At 38.3% G+C, this 22199-nt stretch overlaps 1 protein-coding gene across 1 annotated transcript in view; it reads left to right on the plus strand.

Moving 5' to 3' along the window:
• tars1 (threonyl-tRNA synthetase 1) overlaps positions 1-22199 on the plus strand; it is a 37097-nt gene that overhangs the window by 12570 nt on the left and 2328 nt on the right. The window contains exons 12-18 of the mRNA XM_072252487.1: positions 3182-3344; positions 6370-6507; positions 6609-6686; positions 12974-13074; positions 13900-14004; positions 15900-15972; positions 20991-21105. Coding sequence (XP_072108588.1) covers positions 3182-3344; positions 6370-6507; positions 6609-6686; positions 12974-13074; positions 13900-14004; positions 15900-15972; positions 20991-21105 — 773 coding nt within the window. The remainder of the gene's footprint in view (positions 1-3181; positions 3345-6369; positions 6508-6608; positions 6687-12973; positions 13075-13899; positions 14005-15899; positions 15973-20990; positions 21106-22199) is intronic.

The raw sequence follows: 22199 nt of genomic DNA on the forward strand, positions 1-22199 counted from the left end.
TGAAGGAAAATCCTGGCTTTTACAGATATATAGAACAAAAAGATAGCAAGGGACAGAATTGGTCCTCTAGACCATTGTGTGAAGCTGAAAGAAATGGGGGAGGTCTTAAATAAATTTTTGTATCCGTATCCTCTCAAGAGATACAGAGTCTATAGATTTGAGGAAATTCAGCAGGGAGCTCATGGACCCGATGTAGATTATAGAGGAGGCGGTGCTTGCTGTCTTGAGGCATATTAGGGTGCCTAAATCCCCAGGGCCTGATATGGTGTTCCCTGGGACCCTGTGGGAGGCAAGTGCAGAAGTTCAGGGGCCTGAGCAGAGTTATTTAAAGCACCCTTTGCCACAGGTGAGGTGCTGGAGGATTGCAGGAGAGCTAATGGTGTTCAATTGTTTAAGAAAGGCTCTAAGAATAAGTCAAAAATTAGAGACTGGTGAGCCTGATGTCAGGTATTGGAAGGCATTCTAAGGAAATGGACTTATAAATATTTGGACAGACATAGGCAGAGGCAGATTAGGGATAGTCAGCATGGCTTTGTGCATGGTAATAATGTCTAACCAATCTTACAGAGTTATTTGAGGAAGTTACCTGACAATTTGATGAAGACAGTGCAGTTGTCTACATGGACTTTAGCAAGGCATTTGACAAGGTCCTTCATGGCAGGTTGGTTGGGAAGGTTCAGTTCACTCGGCACTCAAGATGAATGAGGTAGTAAATTGGATTAGACGTTGGCTTTGAGGAAAAAGCCAGAGAGTTGTTGCCTGTCTGACTGGAGGCCTGTAGCTAGTGGTGTGCTGCAATAATCAGTGATAGGTCTGTTGATGTTTGCCATCTATATCAACTATATATAGTAAATTGGATCAACAAATTTGTGGGTGACACCTAGCTGGGGTGTAGTGGAGAGCAAGGAAGACTATTGAAGCTTGCAGCAGGATCTGGACCAGCTGGTGAAATGGGCTAAAAAAATGGCAGATGGAATTTAGTCAGACAAGTGTGCAGTGTTGCACTTTGGGAGGACCAACCATGATAGGTCTTATACGGTGTGGGTAGGACACTGAGGAATGTGGTAGAACAGAGGGATTTGAGAATATGGGTCCATAATTCCTTGAAAGTGGTGTCACAGGTAGACAGCGTAGTAAAGAAAGCTTTTTGGCACATCGGCTTTCATAAATCAATGTATTGAGTACAGGAGTTGGGATGTTAAATTGTATAAATTGTATAAGACCTAATGTGGAGAATTGTATTCAGTTTTGGTCACGTATTTGCAGGAAAGATTTAAATAAGATTCCAAGAGTGCAGAGAAATTTACAAGGATATTACTGGGCTTGAGGATCTGATTTATAGGGGAAGGTTGAATAGGTTAGGAGTTTGTTCCCTAGAATGTAGAAGACTAATGGGAGATTTAATAGAGGTATACAAAATTATGAGGGGGTAGCTGCCCCGATTAACTGTTGGCCCAATTAACTGGAGTCCACTTCAAGTGTGGATTTTTCTATATCAGTTGTTCTCATGTTGCTTTATTTCACACTTTGGAGATCATACCCGCACCTCTTCTTTTTTTGATTTAATTTTTATTGATTTTTCAAAGTGGTACATGAGAAAAAAATATCTACCCTCCTCCCTCCCCTTAACTCCCCCCCCCCACTGATATATACTCCTACCTAAAGAGAAAAGAAAAAAAAAAGAACCGCCTGAATATTGGAAGGTTTGCACATGCTCCATGGGATAAAAATAAATTTAATATATATGTGTTACTTTCCCCCAAGGAACCAAGATCATCATCATTGGAGCTATAAAAAGGGCTCCAAATATTCAAAAATGTTTCATATTTATCTCTTAAAATCTAAAACATTACTTAGCTTCTCAACTCTCATAGTTCCGTGGGGAATCTCTTTGAACTTCACCATGTTGCTATGTGTCTCCCTCCCAATCATCCAGACAAAAAGAAAAAAAAGATAGATAAGATACAAAAAAAGAAAAAACAAAATACCCCCCCACTAATGTTGTGAATGAAAAGATACACAACACTACCCCCCTCCATTGTGCGGGTCGTGGCTATTGCCATGCTTGCACACATGAATAACGTAGCGATTGGTCAGTGTTTCTTCCAGCTCCCCCCATAACAAAAAATTGTATATATATAAAAAAAATTAATGTCATTATTCCCGACTAATATTCCCCAAGTTTTAACCTTTCTTCCCCTCCCTCATATAATTAATAATATACTTATATATTCATCCGCCTAAAAATCCAACAGGCCTAATCCTTGATCCAGTCTTCATCTTCAATCCATCTCGCTCCCCTAGATTTGTTCTTGTATCTGGTGAATATTCAAAGAATCTCGCACAAACTCCTCCGCTTTCTGGTAATTTTCAAAAAATCTTTTTTCTCCACCAGGCAAAAAAATCTTCAAGGTTGCAGAATAACGCAATATAAATTGATAACCGTGATCCCATAGGGCTTTTTTCACTGGATTAAATTTCTTCCTTCTCTTCAAAAGTTCATAACTTATGTCAGGGTAGAAAAAAATTCTCTTCCCTTCTACCATCAGTGGCCCTTTTCTCTTCTTGGCAGCATGGGCAGCCGCCTGTAGAATCCTTTCTTTGTCTTGAAATCTTAAGAATTTTATTAAAATTGATCATGGATATTGGTCATCTTGTGGTTTTGGTCTTAGAGCTCTATGTACCCGCTCAATTTCAATTGATTGGTCTTCCTCTTTCATTTGCAAGGTTTTCGGGATCCATTTTTGAAAAAATTCTATTGGATTATCTCCCTCTATACCTTCTTTAAGACCAGCAATTTTAATGTTATTACGCCTACTAAAATTTTCCAACACGTCCACTTTCTCCAAGAGTCGATTTCTTTCCGTGTTCCAGGCAAGCACATCATTTTCTGTTTTTTCCACTCTATCGTTAATATGCTCCATTGTTCTTTCCATCTTCTGAAGTTTCTTATCCATTTCATCCTGTCTTTTCATAGCTTTATCATAGCACATCTTCACGTCTCTAAGCTCTGTTCTTAATTTTCTTAGTTCAGCTGTTAATTGCAATAAAGCCTCTCTTATGTCTCTGTCGTCTCCTTTACTTCCAGTCTCTTCCAGTTCTTCCTCCTCTTCTTCATCTGTATTCTCTGCACCTCTTCTTTGAATTTGTAAGGCATTTATTTGATTTGATCATGTTTTAGCCTTATGTTTGACCATCGGCCACGGTCCTGGCGGGAGCTGCCACTGCGATATGCGGATTTTGGGGTTCTTCATCGCAATGAGCTGTCGGGAGCACTGACTGGCTTGACTCGGGTGCGCAGGTTTCAGCAGGATGATGCCCACATTTTCTGCACTATGGAACAGGTATGTTGTGCTTTACAGCCAAAGTCAGTAATGTAATTAAAATTGTGGCAGCTATGATGGAATAAACTTAAAATAAGTGGTTTGATGACCCCAAGCTTAGATTTTAAGAACCATCAAATTGTAGGAGAGAGCGGAAAGAGTGACCTTGAATATATTAGCTGATCCATTTGCGTAGAACTAAAGAGCAGTTAATTGTTGAAGGTTGTCCACTGCATGGTTATGTTATAGATCTTGGCTCAACAGTGAAATCTGAAAAACAGTATTTGTAATATGGTAAATTTAGTTCCTTAAATGAAAGTAATATTAACAACCGAAAGGTTTAGCTATTGCATGCTACACTACGATAAGGAATGCATATCGTCCTTTCCAAGACTACATTTTGACAAGTTGGATCACTTGACTGTACTCCTACTATGTGTATACAGACAGAGCCCAAAGGGCAAGGCTCCAGGTATCAAGACAACTACAAAGTGGTTGTGGGAGGCTTAGGAACAGTTACAGGATTGCCTTGAGTCGGTGGACTGGGCTGTGTTAAACAACTTACCTGAGGATCTGAATGACTATTTCAGGGTCGTTACAGACTTTATTAAAACAGTTGTGAATGAGTGTGTCTCCACAAAATTGTTCAGGTTTTCCCTAATTAGAAACCCTGAACAATGAAATCCGGAACCTGTTGAGAGCCAGATCAGAGGCATTCGAGTCTGGAGATCAAGAATGCTACAAGAGGTGCAGGTTTGATCTTCAGAAAGCCATCTCACAGGTGAAGTAGAGATTCTGGACAAGATGGGAATCAATGAAGGATGCCCGACAGCAGCGGCAGGTTTCAGTCGTACCTGTGCCCAAGAAGAGCGTGTTAACCTGTCTAAGTGACTGTTATCCAGTGGCACTTGTATCCATAATCTGCTACAAAATTAAATCTTGTGACATAAGGTACAGCAGAGCTTCATTTTCAGATGAGCTCAGTGCCTTCTATGCTTGCTTTGATCACCAGAACAAGGAGGAACCATTGCGCATCCCCATGTCTCCCAATGATCTTTGGTCTCAGTACCTGAAGGTGATGTGCGGGCTGCCTTCAACCTAATGAATCCAAGGAAAGCATCCAGTCCAGACGGACTACCTGGCTGCGTACCGAAGACCTGTGCAGACCAACTGATGGTGTATTCACAGATATATTCAGCCTCTCGCTTTGGCAGTATGTGGTACCCACCTGCTTCAAGCAGGCTTGGATCGTACCTGTGCCCAAGAAGAGCTTGGTAACCTGTCTAAATGACTGTTATCCAGTGGCACTTGTATCCACAGTGTTTTGGAAGGCCGGTATTGAAGCATATCAGCTCCTGCCTGAGTGGTGACTTGGATCCGCTCCAATTCACCTACCAAAGCAACAGGTCTACAGAAGCTGCTATCTTGTTGACTCCACACAACCCTGAAACATTTGGTCAGCAAAGATGCATACATCAGGATGCTCTTTATCGATTACACCTCAGCATTTAACATCATCATCTCTTCAAAACTAATCTGTAAACTCCCAAGATTTGCACTTCAACCCCTTGTGCAATTGGATCCTGGATTTCCTCATTTGGTGACCTCAGTCAGTTCGGATTGGCAAAAGCATCTCCTCCACAATCTCCGTCAGCACAGGAGCATTGCAGGGATGTGTACTTATCCCCCTTCTCTACTTGCTTTACACCTTCGACTGTGTGGCTAAGAACAGCTCAAACACCATATACAAGTTTGCTGATGACACCACTGTTGTGGGCTGTATCAAAAGGGGTGATGAATCAGTATACAGGAGGGAGATAGAAAACTTGGCTGAGTGGTGTAATAACAACAACTTCTCACTCAATGTCAGTTAGACCAAGGAACTGATTGTAGACTTCAGGAGAGGGAAACCAGTGGTCCATGAGCTAGTAATCATCAGAGGATCAGAGGTGGAGAGGGTCAGTAACTTTAAATTCTTGGCTGTCACTATCTCAGAAGACCTGTCCTGGATTCCTTATATAAATATTATTGTGAAGAAAGCATGACTGTGCCTCAACTTCTTCAGGAGTCTGTGGAGATTTGGCATGTCATCGAAAACCTTGGCAAATTTCTATACATATGTGGTAGAAGGTGTGCTAACTGGCTGCATTACGGCCTGGTATGGGAACACCATGCCTTTGAGCGGAAAATCCTACAAAAGGTAGTGGATTTGGCCCAGTATGTCATGGGTAGAACCCTCCCAAACAATGAGCATGTCTACATGAAATGTTGCCATAGAAAAGATCCTCACCACCCAGGCCATGCTCTTTTCTTGCTGCTGCCATCAGATAGAAGGTGCAGGTGCCTCTGGGCTTGTACCAGCAGGTTCAAGAACATTTACTACCCCTCAACCACCAGGCTCTTGAACAAAAGGGGATAGCTACACTCATTTAAGCATTCTTGTCTCGTAATTTCATGCTCGTTATTTATTGCTATTAATGTGTATGTGTGTTAGCACAGTTTGTTCACATTTCACAGTTCCTGATGTTTACATTTTGCAGTTACTGTTATAGAGATTTGCTAAGTATGCCAACAGAAAAAGAATCTCGGGGTTTTATGTGGTGACATGTTTGTACTCTGATAATAAATTTTACTTTGAATTTTGAAATGATGAACTAGTGCTTGTATCATTTTTGCCATTGACAATGTGCAAGGAGCTCCCTGAATTGGAAGGTAAATGATATAAACTGAAGAAAGATGAATATATGTACATGTATATAGGTATGAGTTTTTACATAGTATTGCAAAATTGTTCTTGATATGCCAGTTCAAATTGCAGATGAGGAGATGCCCTGTATGTTAGAAGTTTTCCTTGCCTCCGTAACTTGGAATTGTTAAACTTGTTTCTGTAAGAGTAAATTCTTACATTTTTACAGATGTTGTTTTATACAAAATGGGAACATGACTGGCGCTAAAGTACATAACCTTTATTCATTATGTCATTGTTTCAATTCCAACCTATATTAATGATATTTATATCGATTGTAATATTTTTTGTTTGTGTCAGATTGAGTCGGAGATTAAGGGTTGCCTGGACTTTCTGCGTGCTGTCTATGATGCTTTTGGATTTACTTTCAAACTTGAGCTTTCCACTCGCCCAGAGAAATTTCTTGGTGATATTGAAGTGTGGAACACTGCTGAGAAGGTATGTGATCTTGCATGTAATCAATGACACTGATATATTCAATGTTGTTTCCTTGTACATTTTTTAATCTGATCAGTGATGGTATAAACTTTTTCCAACAGCAACTAGAAAACAGCCTCAATGCTTTTGGTGAGAAATGGTCTTTGAACCCTGGCGATGGTGCTTTCTATGGGCCAAAGGTAATTTAGAACAGAACATCGCATCAGAAGTATTCAATATGATACTGAAAGTTTTCTTTTTTTTAAATTTTTTATTAAGTTTTGAATTAATAAACATAACAATAATAATGATACAAAGAGATCGGGATTACATTAATAACGGTTAACGTATACAGACACAAATTCCGAGTAGGATATGTAATTTAAGCCTCCCAATCTCTTAATAATTGAACATGAAAAAGAATTTTTAAACGAAAAACCCCCTAAGCTTTAAAAAAAACAAAAACAGAACAAAACAAAACAAAGACTGGGCTGTCATGTTCCATCGGTTAAAATCATTGTCTGTCATTAACTCCGCTCCTCTATACATAAACAAAAGGTTGTTGAAAAGGATTCGGAAAGGGCCAGCTTACATCATATGAAAATGTTGAATAAATGGCCTCCAGGTTTCTTCAAATTTAACCGAAGGGTCAGTAGTCCCACTGCTAATTTTTTCCAAGTTTAAACATGTTATAGTTTGGGAAAACCATTGAAATGTAATGGGGGGATCAGAATCTTTCCATTTAAATAAAATGGATCTTCTGGCTATTAATGTAACAAATGCAATCAAACGGTAAGCTGAAGGGGATAAATGATTAGCATCTATCACTGATAATCCAAAAATTGCAGTAATAGGATGAGGTTTTAAATTAATACGCAAAACTACCAAAATAATATCAAAGCTGTCTTTCCAATATTTATCCAAAAGAGGCCAAGACCAAAACATATGTATCAAAGAGGCTACCTCAGAATTACATCTGCCACAAACAGGCGATAAAAACGAGCTAATTTATCCTTAGATATATGGGCCCTATGAACTATTTTAACTTGTATCAAAGCATGTCTAGCACACATTGAAGAAGTATTAACTAGTTGGAGAATTTTCTCCCATTTCTTTATAGGTAAGAATATCTGAAGTTCTCTTTCCCATTCATTCTTTATTTTATCAGATGTATCTAGACGTATTTTTGTAATTAAGTCATTAACAATTGCTATTAAATGCTTCTGATAGGGGTTTAAACCTAGAATTTTTTCTGTAATATCAGTTTGATGTGGTATCGGAAAAGAAGGTAAAATAGTATTCAAAAAATTTCTAATCTGTAAATATCTGAAAAAATGTGAACTAGGCAAATTATATTTATTAGATAAGTGTTCAAACGACATGAAACAATTATCCATGATTAAATCACGAAAACATACTATTCCCTTCGTTTTCCATAAAAAGAAAGCTTGATCAATTCTAGATGGTTGAAAGAAAAAAATTAGATATCATAGGACTAGATAGGATAAATTTATTCAATCCAAAAAATTTACGAAATTGAAACCATATTCGTATTGTATGTTTAATTATTGGATTAATTATTTGTTTATTCAATTCAGTTAATGCAAAGGGAAGCGAAGCTCCTAAAATAGAAGCCAATGAGAACCCCGCACAGACTCACTCTCAAGGTTTACCCATCGTGGACATTGAATTTCATCCCAATCTTGCGTCCAAAACATTAGATATCGAATATTAATTGCCCAGTAGTAGAATCTTAAATTCGGCAATGCCAAACCATCACCATCCTTTTTTGATTTCTGTAAATATTTCTTACTTAATCTAGGATTTTTATTCTGCCATATATATGAAGAAATTTTAGAATCAATAATATCAAAAAAGGATTTAGAAATAAAAATTGGTACCACCTGAAATAGATACAGAAATGTAGATAAAACAGTCATTTTAATAGTATTAATTCGACCAATCAGTGATAAGGGCAGTGGGGATCATTTAGTAAACAATTGTTTAAAATGATCAATTAATGGTAAAAAGTCAGCTTTAAATAGATCCTTATGCTTTTTCGTAGTTTTGACACCCAGATAGGTAAAATAATCAGTGACTAGTCTAAATGGTGATTGTCTATAGATTAGAACTTGCATATTTAATGGAAAAAGCTCACTCTTATTAAGATTCAATCTATAACCAGAAAAACTACTAAACTGAGCAAGTAGTGATATTACTACGGGATGGATTTCTCTGGGTTTGAGATATATAGTAGCAGGTCATCTGCATATAGTGATACCTTATACGTCCCATTCCCACGAATAATTCCAAATCTTAGATTAGGTTATGAGGACACTCAGTCCTCATTTATTGTCATTTAGAAATGCATGCATTAAAAAATGATACAATGTTTCTCTAGAAAGTTATCACAGAAACACAGGACAAACCAAGACTAGTCCTGACGAAGGATCTCAGCCCGAAACGTCGACTATCCCTCTTCCTAGAGATGCTGCCTGGCCTGCTGCGTTCACCAGCAACTTTTATGTGTGTTGCTTGAAATTCCAGCATCTGCAGATTTCCTCGTGTTTGCGTAATTATAACATATAGTTACAACAGTGCAAAGCAATACCGTAATTTGATAAAGAGCAGACCATGGGCGCGGTAAAAATAAAGTCTCAAGTCCTGATAGCCCCATCATCTCACGCAGACAGTAGAAGGGAGAAACTCTCCCTGCCATGAACCCCCAAGCACCGCAAACTTGCCGATGCATTGGAAGCACCTGACCACAGCCGACTCTGAGTCTGTCCGAAAACTTTGAGCCTCTGACCAGCCCTCCAGCACCGAGCACCATCTCTGCCGAGTGCTTCGACCCTGGCCCCGGCCGCCAAGCAACAAGCAAAGCCAAGGACTTGGGGCCTTCCCCTCCGGAGATTCTGGATCACACAGTAGCAGTGGCAGTGAAGTAGGCATTTCAGAAGTTTCACCAGATGTTCCTCTGTGCTCTCACGCCTGTCTCCATCAAATCAGGACTGTGCACGGCACCCTACTTGACAGATGAACAGATATCATCACTGGAGTGGCCGCTGTGAGCTGCGTCGCGTTGCCATCTTCTCCTCCTGCCATATATTGGGTGAATCACGAAGAGCAATTGCCAGGAGTTCCAAGGCTCTATCAAGTAATAAAGGGCTTAAATGACAGTCCTGACTAGTGCCTCTAAAAAGCCTAAAAAAGGGGTATCTGATTATTGGTGAATAAAGAAGCCAAAGGTGTATAATATATCAATTTAATCCAAGATATAAACTTCGGGCTAATCATCAGAGATGATTTGTGGCAGTACATTTTCCAATCTGTTTGCTAATATTTTGGAAAAAATTTTGGAATCACCATTCAACAAAGGTGTAGGTCTATATGATGCACAATCAGTGAGGTCTTTATCTCTTTTAGGAATTAAAAGAAATGGATGCTTTGTAAAAGGATTGTGGTAATTTACGTATAAATAAGACATCCTTGAAAATTCTACATAGCTAAGGGGAAAGTAAATTTGAAAAGGATTTAAAAAATTCTACTGTATATCCATCCAAACCTGGTGCTTTACCCGAATTCATCGAAAAAATTGCTTTCTTAGTTTCTTCTTCTGTGGTGCATCTAGTGCTAAACGTTCATTAAGTGATAATTTCGGAACATTCAATTTCCTTAAGAATTCATACATTATGGTAGAATCTTCAGGAATTTCTGATTGATATAAAGAGGAAAAGAATTCTTGAAAAGATTTGTTGATTTTGTCATGATCAACCGTCAAAATATCATGTACGAACTTTACTAATCAGATGTTTAGCTGAAGCAGCTTTCAGTTAGTTGGCCAGTAATTTGCCCGATTTATCACCATGTATATAAAATTGGCTCTTAGTTTTAAGTAACTGATTTTCAATCGGGGAAGTTAATAACAAATTGTGTTGCATCTGAAGTTCAACTCTCTTTTTATAAAGCTCCAGATTAGGAGCTACAGAGTATTCTTTATCAATTTCTTTAATCTTATCAACCAATGTATGTATTTCATTATTAATTTGTTTTTTCAATCCAGCAGAGTATGAAATAATTTGCCCACGAATATATACTTTAAAAGTATCCCATAATCTCCCACTGGAAATTTCTTCCGTAAAGTTAGTTGGAAAAAAAAGGCAATCTGTTCTTTAATAAAGTTGACAAAGTTTAGATCCTGAAGCAGAGTGGAATTAAACCGCCATTGTCTAGCACTGGAAATTACATTAGCTAATTTAATTGATAGTTTCAAAGGTGCATGATCAGAGATAGTGATTGCATCGTACTCACAGGCAATAACAGACAAAACTAATCGAGAGTCGATAAAAGAGTAATCAATTCTAGAGTAATTATGATATACATGAGAAAAAAATGAGAATTCTTTATCATTAAAATATAAGTCTCCAAACATCTAAAATTCTGTAGTCAATTAAAAAGGAATTAATGAAAATAGTGGATTTAATTGGAGGTACCTGATTGGGCCCAGACCTGTCCATTGAGGGATTCAAGCAACAGTTAAAATATCCGCCCATTATCAACGTATATTCATTTAAGTTAGGAAGAGATGCAAATGAATGCTTGAAAAATTCAGGATAGTCAGTATTTGGTGCATAAATATTAACCAGAACAACTTTTTAGTTATAAAGTAAATCAGTAACTAACAGAAATCTACCATTGGGGTCTGAAATTATTTCATAATGAGCAAATGAAATTGAGGAGTCTATAAAAATAGGGACTTCTTTTACCTTGGATTGTGAGTTTGAATGAAACTGTTCTTCCTTCCAAAACCTAAAAAAACCGCTGATTATCCTCCTTCTTCGCATGAGTCTCCTGGGCAAAGATAATCTGAGCATTCAATCTATGAAAAACTTGAAAAATCTTCTTCTGTTTAATCAAATGGTTCAAACCATTTGTATTCCATGAAACAAAGTTAATAATATTATCCATTTTACTTAAGTAAGGCATGTGGTATGTAAAGGGTTAGCTTTACAGCATAGGAAAATCATGACTCAGGAAGAGGGAAAAAAGTTTGAGGAGGAACTGGAAGTTACGACAATTCAGACATATTTGTAGTTTCAGATCAGCCAAGATGAAAAAAAAACTATGCTAAAAGTAATCCCATCCCCCACCCACCAAAGCCTGAAAAAAAACTGGCCAATAGACAACCAGAAAGCTAACTAAAAACTGCCCTAACCCCATCTCTCTTGAAAGCATATCTCCAAATGAAAAGAATGTAAAATACCACCCACAGACAAAACATTTTGAGAAAAATGTCAGGAAAAGGACTAAACAAATATTTAAAAAACAGCCATTTGCAAAACATTCTGAAAGGTGAAATCTTGAAAAGTGAAACAGAATACAATCTTATTAATATTTCAAAATAAAACAATCAGTCTCCAAAGCATGAAGAAACAGTAAATTTATTAGCTAAAATCGAGCCTTAATTGTCAAGGAATCGACGAGCTTCATCCACGGATTTAAACCATTTTCGTGATTTATCAGACAAAACAACCCTTAGGCGAGCTGGAAATAATAGAGCAGGTTGAAACCTCCTTTGATATAATTCCGACATCACCGACTTAAAAAGGGATCTCTCTTGCATTACCTCTGGACTGTAGTCTTCCACCAGACGAAATTTGAGATCTCCGTGTTCAATAACCCCTTTGTGATGGGCAACTCAAACTAAATGCTCCTTGGTATGCACATAGTGAAATTGAAGTATAACAGGTCGGGGTTTCAATTCTTTCGGGGGTTTTGCCCTCAGCGCCCGGTGTGTGTGATCAAGTATAGGGGGAGTAGAAAAAACTTCAAAACTGAACACATCCTTTAAAAATTGAGCAAAGAACTTGGTAAGGTCGCCATTCTCCACGTCTTCACGAAGTCCTATAATCCGCAATTTCTGTCTACGACTGCGACTTTCCAAGTCAATAATCTTGACTTTATACTGTTCCAGTGTTTGAGTGGTCGCAATTAATTTCTTCTCCAGCAAACCCAATCTACAGTCCGTTTGTCTGCCAGCTTCATCAAGCTCAGAACTTAGCTGTTGTTGTTTTTCGTTCTCACGTTTAAGTGCTCCCAATCTATCTTCCATCTCTTTTAACAGTATTTCCAAAGTAGAAAATCTTTTATCAAATTTATCATCCAAGAGCTCTGATATAGCTCCCAAAGTGAGTTGAACCTGTTTAGGCTGTTTAGACTATTTAGGATTGCCTTCTTCCTCTCCATTTCCATCATCGCCTTCCTTGCCTTCAGTTAGTCCCTTTTTCCCTCTGGTTGCCATTTCCAGCAATTAAAAATCAAAATTCAAGCATGTAAAAGTGTTATAAACAAGTTAATATAAATAATAAACGGGTGGTAAAAAATTTGAAAAATGGATGGAGCAAAGCCAAAATGTGACTTACTCCATCTAGTGCTTCGAGAGAGTCCCACTGTAAGTTTTCTAATTTATTTTAAAATATTCTTGCAGATTGACATAAAAATCAAAGATGCTATTGGTAGATATCATCAATGTGCTACAATTCAATTGGATTTTCAGTTGCCAATCAGATTTAACTTGACCTATGTGAGGTAAGCCTCAAATGCATCGTTTATGAACAGTCTATTTGCATGGTATGTGTTAGATTTTTTGTTTTCTACCCATAAAGGTTTAACATTTGCTGAGGTGGTATCTAAATAATTTTAGTAATGACAAAAATCTTTTGCAATGGTAGGATGATTTCTCTAATTTCAGTGTTTGGAAATTGGAATTAATTATTTCACAAGGGTCTGCTTTTTCATGTTTCTGATCACAGTTGATGAAATATATTGCTACAAAAACAATATGAATAAAAATGAGCAAAATTGTTATAGTCAGAGTTCTAGTTTAAAATAGTTTTCCAGAGGATAAAAATTTGCAAATTTTATAAAGTTAAATATTCGCAAGTATGTTCATAAAAGCAGTTGATGTAAACATCAGCCAAATCCTTTGTTATCTTTGCTTGCTGTCTTCTGCATTTCCACTGTTCTTAACCAATTGAGTGCAGTACAAATGAATTTAACATTGCAGCACTTTTTTCATTTTCAGTGTTTACTGAATTGTGTTTTTTTTTTGGAATCTCCACTCGCCCAGCACTATGGCTTCTGCTAAAATATCTCTACCTTATACTTCTTCATAACAGTATTTATTCGATTCAAAATGCTGTACATCTTTGCGCATTGTGACATGATTTAGCAACCTATAGGAGAACCTTCTGAAACATACTCCCAACAGATTTCTAGTTGGACGAAAATAATCAATACCTTTCATTAAGTTTCAAACTTTACGGGTTAATTTCTTGCCTTTGTTTATGGTCTATAAAGCATAATATTTTAGAAATGACTTAAGTACTGACATAGTGTCACTTAACTTCACAGTCCTGATGGTGGTGAACAGAATAGGCCAGTTATCATTCATCGTGCCATCCTGGGTTCTGTGGAACGAATGATTGCTATTTTGACTGAAAACTATGGGGGCAAATGGTAATATTTATTTCTAGTTTCATTACATTCTGATTCTATCAAGAACAGTAGATTTTATATTTCTTAGTATACATTGCTTTCAAAAATGTTTGCATACATACGATTTTTGATATTAAATTGTATTTGAATGTGATGCATGCACTTCTGCATATTGATGTTACATATTGTTATCCAATTTCTGTCTCTGAGATCAATCCACTTGCCCTTAATTATTGTAAAGAAAGTGTTTTTCAGTTTTGAATTTAAGGTGGTTGGTAGTATGCTATGAGTAATGGTGAACCTTAGCCTCTTTAAGAACAACCATCTGATGATAGAATCTGACCTGGCAGTTGGGATTAAGAATCAGATTTGTCGCAGCTGGCATGCAGTCGAGAGAGAGAGACAATAGAATTTGAGAGGATCCTAGTACTGTGGATCTTAAGTGGAAGATTAGATGAGTGCTACAGGAATTTCTACACCATTATTGACAAGATGATAGCATTTTCAGTTATCTTTGACCTTGGGTTGTCTGAGACTTGCTCAGCTGTGGCCTCCTGTAGGAGGAAATTGAAGTTTTGGTCAGCTATTTTGCAACAAGCCAAAATGGTTACAAGAACTAAGTTTGCAATCCAAATATGTTAATAGCAAAATGAATAATCTTTCCAGTTTCTAAATCCAGAATACCAAATAATCTGGTTGTAATCACTCCTAAAATCCTGCTTTTTACAATGCTTTTATAATGAAGAGCCATAGAGGATTAAGAGAAGCTTCCTCCCAATTTAAAAAAAAGGTATGCTGAATAACAGAGTGGAAATGAAATGATCCAGTTCTACTGGTTTAGTCTAATACCTTCCCAAAGAAAAACGAAAAGCAGAAAATAGATCAAAAAGTTAACTGCATTTAATTAGAGAACTTGAGATCAGAAAAAAATTAATCTATTAACGTATCTTCTTATTTGGTGTATCAAATGTGACTTGATTGATAGCAATTGTGTCAGAATTCTGCAAATTAGAACATAAAAATTGGGATTGAGACTCCGGTTCTATATTGAAGAAATGCTTTATTGTCGGTGTTATATTAAACTGAAACCATGCAATCAAGAGTATATGAGGTTCCATGTTAATATTTTGGAAAACTGTGAAGAAGACATTCCTGTTAGTCCACCCAATATTTTATCCATGACTCACAAAGTAACTGAATTGATGCAGTAATTATTGCATTGTTGATTGTGGGAGTTGGCTACCTGTAAGTCGGCTGCTGCATTCCCTACTTCACAATGTGACTGCTATTAATAATTTTATATTTTCTAAGCTCAATCTGAGAAAATTATTTTTTTTATTATTAACTATTATTTTTTCTTTGTATTTGTATAGCTTGTCTTTTGCACATTGGTTTTTTTTGTCCTGCTGGGTGTGGTCTTCCATTGATTTTATTGTGTTTCTTGGATTTGCTGTGTATGCTGTGAGAATCTGGATTTCTGGGTTGTATATGGTGACATATGTACTTGGATAATTTACTTTGATTATACTTCTGAAATATTTTGCTAGGATTTCCTGAGGCAACTATAAAGTTCATACAAATGTAGCAATTAATGACTAGAATTACAAAAATGTATATTTATTAGGCTTTCTGGAAGATGATGTAATAAAAGTAGAACTTGGCATTGTTGATTCATTTGTAAATTAATGATTACAGCACTTAGTTTCCTTGGCCTGATAGTTAACTGCTTTTTCATCTAGCCTATTGCTCAGATACTGGACACTGGTAGTTAAGTGCAGAAATGACTGAACAGTGCAGGAAGTTAGTGATTCTGGGAGAATGAGGTTTCCTCCCTGAAAGAGTGACATTACTTACACCACCCTTACTAAATAGCACAATTTTCTCACATATACTGTGTTTTTTTTTTTATCTTGCAGGCCCCTCTGGCTGTCTCCACGTCAAGTTATGGTTGTACCTGTGGGACCTACATGTGAAGAATATGCACAAAAGGTAAAGTTGAGGAAGATGTTCTCTTTCGTTTGTCCATATTGTGAGACAGATGTATATAAACTGTTGAGAGCTAATAGAATGCAACTAATGCAAAAGAGCTAGAGTTTTCAAGTGAGTTGCAGTAGGTGAGTTCCATTGTGGTAAAGCAATAGTAGTCTGTGTAAGATTTTTTTTATCTATAACTCCTTGTGATTTTCTGTTCAGACTACAGGATTGTTTTTGTATTTTGTTGAGTTTAAGGTAAAAGTTAATAGAATCAGTTGATGAAGAAATCTTGTTATATTATGTTATCTATATAATACTAAAACTCTCATGCTCTGTCTGTCTTGTTTGTGACCTCCAATTAGCGCAAACGGTGTATTACACCGGCACTTTTTTTGCCTAAATCGAGTTAAAATGCGCTAACTTACAGAATGCAGGCAAAGTTCAGGGTTATACATTCATATAAAATTGCTCATTCCCCAAAAATCAACAGGCTGGCTTTCACCCGAGACCCGATCGGCCATCATGGAAATCGGGATGCGACAGCCCGATGCACGCACACGACCTGCCTCAGCAGCAACACCTACCGGAGCAAAAGTCAGGGCAGCTCTATTTCGAGGGGTCCACATTCTGCTAATCACCATCAGCATGTGCAGGATTGGGACAGATCTAACTGCCACCCATCAATAAGAGATAATTAAATCTTATTGTAATGACGTACTTCGAGACACCCATAAAACCCTTTGCTGCAGTCAAAGGACAGTGGTGACTACATCACATCCATTTAGGAGAGCGCCAACCACATCATCAAGAATGATCAGCATCATTTGGTGTTACTGCTTCGCATCTTCTATCCAGCATTAAGGTAAAAAAAAAATCGTCAGCCTAATTATGCCACGTGGAAAGGGAAGGGTGACATTATGGTCAAGAGATGATGCCAAACGTCATCGGGAAGTGGCAAGGAGAGGGAGAGAACAAGAATCGGATGAGGCCAGGGCCACACGATTCCAGGATCAAAGAGTCAGGACAAAAAAAGGATGAGAGAAGAGAGACAAAGGAGGGGAGGCATGCCCATCTCCAGGATCAGAGACAAACAACAAACAGCAGAAGAGATGAAGAGACGGGGATGAAAGGGCTGCATGTCTCCAGAATGACAACGAGAGGCACAAGGGTGGCAGATCAACCAGAAATGATGCCATCAAAAGTATTCTTCGTTAAACGAGGAGCAGCTATATTTGCTTTGCTATGCGTCATTCTTCTTTAATAAACTGAGGTTTTCTACTTCAGTTTCCAAAGCAAAGCGATACCAATAACATTCAGGAAAATTTAATGTTCATTCTGGTCACATCAGACTGCACTACCCTTCTCTGAAAGGGTTCCCCAACGGGTCACCCCGTTGTCTAGTTCTATATATAGATGAACTTTTGGAGTAACTTTGATAAATTTTTTTTCGCTGACACTGTAGCATGGCAGCAAGCATGACGATTTTTCAGTTTGGGGCATCGGAGTTCAATTCCGGCACCGTCTGTAAGGAGTTTGTACATTCTCGTGGTGAACACATGAGTTTCCTCTGGCTGCTTCTCACGTACTGGTTAGTAGGTTAATTGGTCATTGTAAATTGTCCTGCAGTTAGGTTTAGGGTTTAACAGGTGGGTTGCTGGGTCGTCTGGCTTATTGCGCTGGGAGGGCCTGTCCCACGCTTTATCTGTAAATAAAACTGAAAAATTTCAAGTAGGAATTCTTGATAAATCTATAGTTACCTTTGCCTATGCCTATTCTAATGAGATTCAGTAATAAATTATTTGTGATGCCTTTATATTACTTGGATAGGCACTAATCCTGTAGTAATGGAAGTGAATCTATTGGCATTACTCAAGATTATAAAAACAGTCATAGACAAGTGTATCCCCAAAATCATTCAGATCTTCTCGAATCAGAAGCCCTGGATGAGCCATGAGATCTGCAAACTGCTGAGGGTTAGACCAGTGGCATTCCGGTCTTGCAATCATGTTAAATATAAGGGGTCCAGGTACAGTCTCTGGAAATCCACCTTGCATATGAAGTGGCTTTTCTGGACCAAACTTAGATACTGAAGGATGCTCGACTGCAGTCGCAGGGCTTGAATGCTATCAGCTCCGACAAAGTGAAACCAAGTGACATAGGTGATAACAAAGCTTCACTCCCAGGTGAACTCTATGGTATTTATTCTTGCTTTGACCATCAGAACACGGAGGCACCCTTATGAACTACAAACAGCCACTGATGACCCTGTGATTTCAGTCTCCGAGGCCAACATGAGTGCATCCTTGGGGAATATGAACCCATGGAAAGCACCTAGCCCAGATGGGGTACCTGTCTGAGTACCAAAGTCCTGTGCCGATCAAGTGACTGGAGTGCTCACTGTTATCATTAACCTTTCCATAAAACACAGGAGCAGAATTGGGCCATCTGCCATTCAGTCATGGCTGATACTTTTTTTTCCCCCTTCCTCAACCTCATTTCCTGGCCTTCTCCCCGTAACCTTTGATTCCATGTCCAATCAAGAACCTATCAATCTCTGCCTTAAGTACACCCAACGACCTGGCCTCCACAGATGCATGTGGCAACAAAAAGTTTGAAGCTAATAACTCATCAGGGGTGATTGATAAGTTCGTGGTGTAAGATAGAAGGAGATGAGTTATTAACTTCAAACTTTCTGCATAATCACTCAAAGAGTTGACCTGCATGTGCATGTAACGAGAGCTGTATAACTCATCTCCTTCTACCTTAGGTCACAAACTTATCAATCACCCCTGCTGTGGACACTTTCTGGAGGTCCAAGATCCATATGCTGCACGACCGCTGGACCAAGTGTGTAAACATAGGAGGGGACTATGTTGAACAATAAATGTGCTAGGTTTTCTAAGATTGATTCCTTCTGCCTTAGGCCACGAACTTATAAATCACCCCTTGTATATCCAATCTCATTTCTCTTTTATTTTTAACATATTTGAAAAAAACTTATTGTCCACTTTGATATTATTTGCTAGCTTGCTTTCATATTTCATCTTTTCCCTTCTAATGTTTTTTTTTAGTTGCTCTCTGCAGGTTTCTAAAACTTAGAAAAATAGAGGGCTATGGGTTACACTAGGTAATTTCTAAAGTAAGTACATGTTTGGCACAGCATTATGGGCCAAAGGGCCTGTATTGTACCATAGGTTTTCTATGTTTCCCAATCCTCTATCTTCCCGCTAATTTTTGCTTTATTGTATGCCCTTTATTTTGCTTTTACAGTAGCTTTGACTTTCTTTGTCAGCCATGGTTGTACTATTTTGCCATTTGAGTATTTCTTCATTTTTGGAATACATATGTCCTGCACCTTCCTCACTTTTACCAGAAACACACGCCATTGCTGCTTTGCTGCCATCCCTGCCAGCAGCTCCTTCTAATTTACTTTGACCAACTCCTCTCTCATACCGCTGTAATTTCCCTTGCTCCGCTGAAATACTCTTACATCAGACTTAATTTTCTCCCTATAAGATTTCAAGTTGAACTCAATCATATTGTGATCACTGGTTCTGAAGGGTTCTTTTACTTTAAGCTCCTTGTATAAATGGAAACTCAATTTCCTCATTTGCAGATCCCGGACAGTTCAGATTGGCAGCAACATTTCCTTCACAATCTCCATCAGCACACGTGCACCACAAGGCTGTGTGCTTAGCCCCCTGCTCTACTCGCTTTACACTTAAGCTGTGGGGCTAAGCACAGCTGCAATGCCATATTTAAGTTTGCTGATGACACCACTTTCATTGATTGAATCAAGAGTGGTGGTGGTGAATCAGGATATAGGAGGAAGATTGAAAATCTTGCTGAGTGGTGCCACACCTTTTACTCGATGTCAGCAAGAGGAAAGAGATGATTATTGTCTTTAGGAGGAAACTGGAGGTCCGTGAGCCAATCCTTATCTAGGGTTCAGCAGTGGAGAGGGTCAGCAACTTTAAATTCCCTGATGTTATCATATCAGAGGATTTGTCCCGGGTCCAGCACTAAGTACCATTATGAAGAAAGTACAGCAGCACCACTACTTTCTTAGAAGTTTGCATAGATTCAGCATGTCATCAGAAACTTTGACAAACATCTATCGATGTGTGGTGAAGAGTATATTGACTGGTTGCTTTACAGCCTGGTATGGAAAGACCAGTGCCCCTGTAAAGAAAAGCCTACCTGCAGTGCCATCACAGGAAACCAGCAAACCTCATCTGGGACCCCCACCATCCAGCTCTTGTTTTCTCCTTGTTGCTGCCATCAGGAAGAAGGTACAAGAACCTCAGGATCTGTTTCATGAGGTTCAGGAACAGTTACTACCCCTCAACCATCAGATTCTCAAATCAGAGGGACTAACTTCATTCAACTTCACTTGCCCCATCATTGAACTGGATTAGCTTTCAAGGACTCTTCATCTCATGTTCTTGTTATTTATTATTTATTTCTCTCTTTTTTTTGTATTGCATAATTTGTTGCCTTTTGCAGATTGGTTGTTGTCTACCCTGTTGGTTGTGATCTTTCATTGATGCTGTTGTGTTTCTTGTATTTACTGTACTTGCCTGTAATAAAAGGATTCTCAGAATTATGTATGGGTGACAGCTATGTACTTCGATTAAAAAAAATTTACTTTGAATTTTGAAGATTTTACTGTGAAACTAGCTGCAACAAACTTGAGATTTCCCTGCACGATGTGGAAATTGGTGAGCATTCGAACATAAGAAAAGCTAATTAGGGCCAGGCCATTTGGCCCATCAGGCTTGTCCTGACATTTAATTTGAACATCGTCTGTCACAGGCTTTTAAGTCATTTCTTAATAGTTCTTAATTCCATGACCTTTCCAAAAATTATCTCTTCAAATATCCCAGAATATGGATTTTTTTGCTGTAAAATAATTAAAACCCCTTTAGAGTGGGTTCAATTTTCAGATGATCACAAAATCCACATTAAGTCATTCGAGGCAGCCTATTTTCAGAATTTGTGTTCCTCTAACGATTCTATTTATAAACATCTAGGTTCAGCGCCAATTTCATGATGCTGGTTTAATGAGTGACGTTGACCTCGACCAAGGAAGCACGCTGAACAAGAAGATCCGAAATGCACAACTTGCACAATATAATTTTATTCTTGGTAAGGATGGTGGAAGAGAAAGGGAGCGGGTTTAGTGGCATGAGAGTGAAGAGATATAGAAAGTCCTGTTAACTTTCAGCAGCTTTATATTCTGTTTCAGGAGTTAATTTTTTTTGGAGTTTTATCATGCTAGGTTATAGTTGATTGGCAACTTTAGTTCGTTGTCCTTAATAGCACTGTAGGCAATGACACCACACAATGTAGGGTGCTACATCAACAGATTTGGGGAGTGACCACTGTTTCCATTGTCTTTAGTCAGAATAGCAAAAATTGTGGTAGAAAATAAAGATCTGTGAGGTGGAATATATGTAGGATTATGTTACGGAAAATAGGTTATGTATGAAGGTTAGTGAGACAGAGGAGGGGAATAATATTCCAGGGTAGAATTGGGTCTCTTGAAGAACAATAAGGTGGATAAGTCCCCACGACCTCATAAGAGGAGATTGCTTGATCCTTAGAGATCTTTTCATCCTCTAATCTAAGACGTTACCAGTGAACTGAAGAGTAGCAATGTTGTTTCTTTTGTTTAAGAAGGGCATTGGAGGGTGTAATCCAGGAAACTACAGCCCAGTAAACCTTGTGTCATTGGTTTGGGGAAATTACTGCAGATTTTTGTGGATGGGATTTATCTGCATTTAGAAAAGCAATTACTTATTAAGGATAGTCAGCATGGCTTTGCGTAGTGGCGATGATGTCTTAGAAGGATTGAATTTTTTTTCAAGGATGTGAGTGTTGATGCAGCATTGCATACTGTAGCTAATGATGGACTTCAGTAAAGCATTTGAAAGGCTACCTGGTAGATTGACTCATAAGACTGAGGAACATTTAGATCTATGGAGATCCTGGTAGACTGGATTCAAAGTTGTCTTGGCCATAAATGCCAGAGTGTAGTGGTGGAAGAGTGTTATTTTCATTAGAGATCTGTCACCACCAGTGTTGGCATGGTGATCAGTGCTGAGACCTCTGTCTGTGATGTATACAAGTCATCTGGGCAAAATTTTAGCTGGGCTGAATAGTGAATTTAAAGGCAACCTAAAATTAGCAGAGTTAAGGATGGTGAGGAAAGTTTGGGAGCAGACTTGGTGGGCCAAATG

Source organism: Mobula birostris, chromosome 3, assembly GCF_030028105.1.
Source record: "Mobula birostris isolate sMobBir1 chromosome 3, sMobBir1.hap1, whole genome shotgun sequence".
Lineage (NCBI taxonomy): Eukaryota > Metazoa > Chordata > Chondrichthyes > Myliobatiformes > Myliobatidae > Mobula > Mobula birostris.